The 6000-nt window shown below is 59.3% G+C and overlaps 2 protein-coding genes across 2 annotated transcripts; both read left to right on the top strand.

Annotated features, from left to right (window-relative positions):
- The first annotated feature begins 267 nt into the window (after nt 1-267).
- On the top strand, nt 268-573 carry LOC142597286 (feather keratin 2-like). The gene has a single exon (XM_075728319.1). The coding sequence runs from the start codon at nt 268-270 to the stop codon at nt 571-573; it is 306 nt and encodes a 101-aa protein (XP_075584434.1).
- A 4280-nt stretch (nt 574-4853) lies between these two features.
- On the top strand, nt 4854-5159 carry LOC142597281 (feather keratin 2-like). Its single transcript, XM_075728296.1, has one exon. The coding sequence runs from the start codon at nt 4854-4856 to the stop codon at nt 5157-5159; it is 306 nt and encodes a 101-aa protein (XP_075584411.1).
- Nucleotides 5160-6000: the final 841 nt, after the last annotated feature.

Below are 6000 nucleotides of genomic sequence, written 5' to 3'. Positions count from 1 at the left end.
CACTTCTCCTCACCCCTTCTCCTCCAACGTCAACAAGGTGAGCCCCAACCCCCTTCTCCTCCTTTCTCCTGCCCCACCTGGCCCCTCTCTCCCACCACCCTCTGCCCACACCTTCACCAGCCACAAAGCCTCCCCACCGCCACGCTCCCCACCGCCACACAACACGCCTCCACGCTCCCCTGCCCTCCTGCAGCACCGCTCCTCGCACCCCCACGCCCCTCCGCTTCCTCAACACCCTCTCTTCCAGGGACCCTCCGCACCACAGACATGGCCTGCTACGACCTCTGCAACCCCTGCGGACCCACCCCGCTGGCTAACAGCTGCAACGAGCCCTGCGTCAGGCAGTGCGAGGACTCCCGCGTCGTCATCCAGCCTTCCACCGTGGTGGTCACCCTGCCAGGGCCCATCCTCAGCTCCTTCCCCCAGAACACCGCCGTCGGATCCTCCACATCGGCTGCCGTGGGCAGCGCTCTCAGCGCCCAGGGAGTGCCCATCTCCGGCGGCTTCGGCTACGGCTACGGCTTCGGAGGCCTGGGCTGCTTCGGCGCCAGAAGAGCCTGCTACCCCTGCTAAGGGCCCTCGCCACCACCCCTGACACCAGCCACCCACCCCCTGGGAGCCACTTCATGGACTGAGGACGCACCGACGCGCTCTTGCTCGCACGCGGACCTGCCGTCCACACCTCTTCCTCTTCAGGCACCAAGCAAGGAAGCAGGGAAGGGGCTAGCACGGGCTGCCTGGAAACATGGCCCGTGTACATCCTCCTCTTCTCCCACTTCCTTCGTGGCGTCGCCCCTTCTGCTGCGTTAACTACTCTCTGCTGCAAACACCTTCTCACAAGACAAAGACCACCGGGGACCTCTGCTGTGCCGCTCCCACTGCGGGGCAGGAAGACCTCGGCGATCTGGCACAATCCACTCACGCAAAGGATTTTGTCTTATGGTTGCCCTACTTGCACCTCAGACTGGCTCTGCCCCACTCGGCGCTCCTGCCTTTTCACTCTTTTGCCTCAATAAAGATGTTCTGCATGCCAGCCTCAGACGCCTCCTCTTCCTTTCTTCTCCCAACGCTCTTCCAGCCTCACCCGGCACAAAGCCAGGGCTCAACAGGCCATTGCAATGCGTGCAAAAGGGACACTAGACCTCCCTTAGGAAGTATGACCCCAGCAACAACAACAGCACAGACCAGCAAAGCAGGGCTGCCAGCCCACCACACAAGCCCTTCACTTGCTCAAACAAAGCCTTGCATACGCTAATGCACGTCTACCCAGGCCTCTGACGCAAGATCCCCACAGCAGCACACACCTCAACAACTCTCTTCCCAGCACAACTCGCTGGCCAGCACAGCAAGCACAATCACAACAAACAGAATCATTTAGATAACAAGGAAACGCCGGAGATCACCTAGTTCAATGCAACCTCGTCAAGCAGGGTCAGCTCGAGCAGGCTCTCCACGACCATGGCCAGTCAGCTTTTCAGTCTCTCCAAGCATGGAGACTCCCAACACCTCTCTGCACAACCGCTTCCACTGCTTCACCACCCTCGCACTGAAAAACCCTTGCCTTCGCTGCCAAGGAAATGCCACGTCTTTGCAGCTTTCTCCATTCCCCCTTGCCCTGGCCGTGGGCACCCATCAGAAGGGCCTGACGCCCCTCAAATCATTCCCTCCCATCCCAGATTTAGACCTATCGATGACATCTCCCTGGCGCAGCCCTGCCTCCTGCCTGAAAAGCCTCCCAGCTCTCTCAGCTTCTCCTCGTGGGAAGGATGCTCCACTCCTTTCAGCGTCTTGGCGGCCCTGCACCAAACGCGCTCCAACAAGTCCATGTCCTTCTTCCACCTGGGAGCCTTCAACGGGACACGGGATTCCACACGGGGCCTCACCAGCGCTGAAGAGAGAGCAAGATCACCTCCTCCAACCTGCTGGCAACGCTCTTCCCAACGCCACCATCGAGACTCCGGGGCTCTTCTGCCGCAAGGGTGCACGGCTGCCTCGCACTCACCTTGTTCTCCACCAGCACCACAAAGTCGTGCTCAGCAAAGCTGCTGTCCAGGCTATCGGCCCCCAGCATGGCCTGCTGCCCAGCGCCATTCCTCCCCAGAGGCAGGACTTTGCCTTTCCCCCTCTTCAACTTCAGCAGATTCCTCTCCCTCCCGGTCTCCAGAACCTCCACATCCCTGTCAATGCTGGCACAACCAGACGGTGCATCAGACACTCCTCCACATTTTGCATCCTCTCACAACTTGCTGACGGGGGCACTCCGTCCCACTGACCATGTCACCGAGGACGATGTTGAACAGTGTTGGCCGCAACGATCCAAAACCTGGGCCACACCACTTGAGACTTGCCTCCAGATGCACTTTGGGCCACTCATCACAAGCCTCTGGGACCAGACCTTCAGCCACTTTGCACTCCACCTCACTGGCACCTTACGCACCCCCTACTCTCCTGGCTTGTCTAGCAGCACGCAAGGGGAGGAAGCATCAAAGGCTTCAGTAAAAGCTTGAGGTAAACACCAGACGTGGCGCTCTCCTCCCCCACAAAGCGACTCACGTCAATGTAGGGAGACACGGAGGTCAGAAAGCACGATTTCCCCTTCGTAAATGCATGCCGACAAGGCCCCATCACCTCCTTGTCCTTCCTGGCCTTGGCAGCTCTTTCCGGGTGCATTTCCTCCATCAGCTTCACATGAAACAGGGGCAGCATCTCCAGCCTCTACTGTCCCAGAGCCTCCCTCTTCAGCTTCTTCAAGATACAAGGGGTATGAGCTCTCTTCCAGGAACTGCCCACAGGCACCATGACCTTTCCAAGCTAGTGGAGAGCGATACCCCAAGGACAGCACTCAGCACCCTCCGCATTCGGGCATGCAACCCATCAGGCCCTGGGGACTTACGTGCACCCAGTCACACAGCACTCCTTCTTACCTCTTCTCATCTTCCTCGCCAACAAGCACTGCTCGCCTGACAAACAGCCTGCAAACGCTCACCTCGGCTCAACTGGGGCACGCCTTGCCATTCATCAACCCTTCCGCAACCATCCATCACCACCAGGGCCTCGGCTCTGCAGCCACGTGCTGCATGCTCGCCTCCAACTCACCTCGCCAATCTCCACATCCTCTTTCTGCCCGTCACACGCTGCGCAGAGAAATGGCCTCACCCCTCAGAGCTCACCCCAACACCACAACAAAAACCCTGCCTTCAACAGCCTTCCCCGCCTGACGCTCCCACTCGCCCTCTGCTTCTCGCCACACTCACGGGCTCTCCAGAAACTCACCTGCCCTTGCAGGGTGCCCCGTGTACAATCAGAGAGTCATTTGGGTTGGAAAACACCTTTAACATAATCGACCGCCACCGTTAACCTAACACAACCAAGTCCAACACTAAACCATGGCCCTAAGCCCCATGCCTCCACGTCTTTTCGATACCTCCCGCAATGATGACTCAACCACTTCCCTGGGCAGCCTGTTCCAGTGCTTCATAACCCTCTCAGTGAAGACATTTTTTGTAACAACCAAACTAAACCTCCCCTGGCGCAACTTGAGGCTCTTGCCTCTCGTCCTATCACTTCTTACTAGGGATAACAGACTGACACCCACCTCGCTACAACCTCCTGTCCGGTACTTGTACAGAGCGATAAGGTCTCCCTCAGCCGCCTTTTCCAGCAAAATAAACACACCCACTTCTCCCAACCACTCTTCCTAAGTCTTGAGGCTCTACATCCTTCACTGGCTTTGTTGCTCTTCTTTGGACGCATCACCCAGAGACCAAGCACCGCGTCACGCCAGAGCTCACGCCGCAAACATGACAAACCCAGCTAAGGGGAGTGCTACGGAAGGGCCAACACAAGCCTTTGGGGACTGCGGCAGGCCTCACCACAGCACAGGGCTGCCGAGCGCTCAACCAGGGCTGCCAGGACAGCCTCCTGCTCTCGTAAGCAGCCCTCCTCTGCCTGCTTGCGCTGCCACCCCCACGGAAGGCCCCACACGCGCACAAGCCCAAACAGGCACGCTCCTTTCTCCCACCTACAACCTTACAAGCAACAGGGCCACTAGGGCACCCACACGGCACACCCAACGACTGGGAAAGGCCAAGCCTAAAGACAGGCTTAGTGAGCTGGCAGGAAGGTGGAGCGGGACCGAACGCCATGGAAGAGGCAGCCCCTCACGCCCCACACACCTCCAGAGCCCACACCAGCCTGACAGGCCTGCGACAAAATGGGGCCCCTCTTCACAACGCACCCACAAACCACACCACACAAATGCCATGACATGACCTCACTGACAAGACGACACCCCACCTCTCCTATGCTTTGGTCAGGTCTTCTGCCCGCCCTGACACGCACCATCAACACCAAGCCTTTGCCCTCTAATACTCGCACTTAAAAGCTGCCGACAGGCTCAAGTGGACGCATCCTCAAGAGGAGAACATGAAATTGCAGAACTGCGGCAACAAAGACACGCCCCACCTCATTACTCCCCAGGCTGTGGCACGCAAAAGCTGCTCGCTGCAAAAGGCTCTCATGCGCAAAGCCTGGCCCGCCCCTCCCGGACCAGCATAAAAGACGCACCAGCGCCTCTCTCCCTCACACACTTCTCCTCACCCCTTCTCCTCCAACGTCAACAAGGTGAGCCCCAACCCCCTTCTCCTCCTTTCTCCTGCCCCACCTGGCCCCTCTCTCCCACCACCCTCTGCCCACACCTTCACCAGCCACAAAGCCTCCCCACCGCCACGCTCCCCACCGCCACACAACACGCCTCCACGCTCCCCTGCCCTCCTGCAGCACCGCTCCTCGCACCCCCACGCCCCTCCGCTTCCTCAACACCCTCTCTTCCAGGGACCCTCCGCACCACAGACATGGCCTGCTACGACCTCTGCAACCCCTGCGGACCCACCCCGCTGGCTAACAGCTGCAACGAGCCCTGCGTCAGGCAGTGCGAGGACTCCCGCGTCGTCATCCAGCCTTCCACCGTGGTGGTCACCCTGCCAGGGCCCATCCTCAGCTCCTTCCCCCAGAACACCGCCGTCGGATCCTCCACATCGGCTGCCGTGGGCAGCGCTCTCAGCGCCCAGGGAGTGCCCATCTCCGGCGGCTTCGGCTACGGCTACGGCTTCGGAGGCCTGGGCTGCTTCGGCGCCAGAAGAGCCTGCTACCCCTGCTAAGGGCCCTCGCCACCACCCCTGACACCAGCCACCCACCCCCTGGGAGCCACTTCATGGACTGAGGACGCACCGACGCGCTCTTGCTCGCACGCGGACCTGCCGTCCACACCTCTTCCTCTTCAGGCACCAAGCAAGGAAGCAGGGAAGGGGCTAGCACGGGCTGCCTGGAAACATGGCCCGTGTACATCCTCCTCTTCTCCCACTTCCTTCGTGGCGTCGCCCCTTCTGCTGCGTTAACTACTCTCTGCTGCAAACACCTTCTCACAAGACAAAGACCACCGGGGACCTCTGCTGTGCCGCTCCCACTGCGGGGCAGGAAGACCTCGGCGATCTGGCACAATCCACTCACGCAAAGGATTTTGTCTTATGGTTGCCCTACTTGCACCTCAGACTGGCTCTGCCCCACTCGGCGCTCCTGCCTTTTCACTCTTTTGCCTCAATAAAGATGTTCTGCATGCCAGCCTCAGACGCCTCCTCTTCCTTTCTTCTCCCAAGGCTCTTCCAGCCTCACCCGGCACAAAGCCAGGGCTCAACAGGCCATTGCAATGCGTGCAAAAGGGACACTAGACCTCCCTTAGGAAGTATGACCCCAGCAACAACAACAGCACAGACCAGCAAAGCAGGGCTGCCAGCCCACCACACAAGCCCTTCACTTGCTCAAACAAAGCCTTGCATACGCTAATGCACGTCTACCCAGGCCTCTGACGCAAGATCCCCACAGCAGCACACACCTCAACAACTCTCTTCCCAGCACAACTCGCTGGCCAGCACAGCAAGCACAATCACAACAAACAGAATCATTTAGATAACAAGGAAACGCCGGAGATCACCTAGTTCAATG

This window comes from Pelecanus crispus, chromosome 2 (genome assembly GCF_030463565.1).
Source record: "Pelecanus crispus isolate bPelCri1 chromosome 2, bPelCri1.pri, whole genome shotgun sequence".
Taxonomy (NCBI): domain Eukaryota; kingdom Metazoa; phylum Chordata; class Aves; order Pelecaniformes; family Pelecanidae; genus Pelecanus; species Pelecanus crispus.
This window is presented reverse-complemented; position numbering and strand designations above follow the sequence as displayed.

What these genes read in the sequence shown, in the direction of transcription:
- LOC142597286 (XM_075728319.1), top strand. Translation starts at nt 268, where the DNA reads ATGGCCTGCTACGACCTCTGCAACCCCTGCGGACCCACCCCGCTGGCT.
- LOC142597281 (XM_075728296.1), top strand. Translation starts at nt 4,854, where the DNA reads ATGGCCTGCTACGACCTCTGCAACCCCTGCGGACCCACCCCGCTGGCT.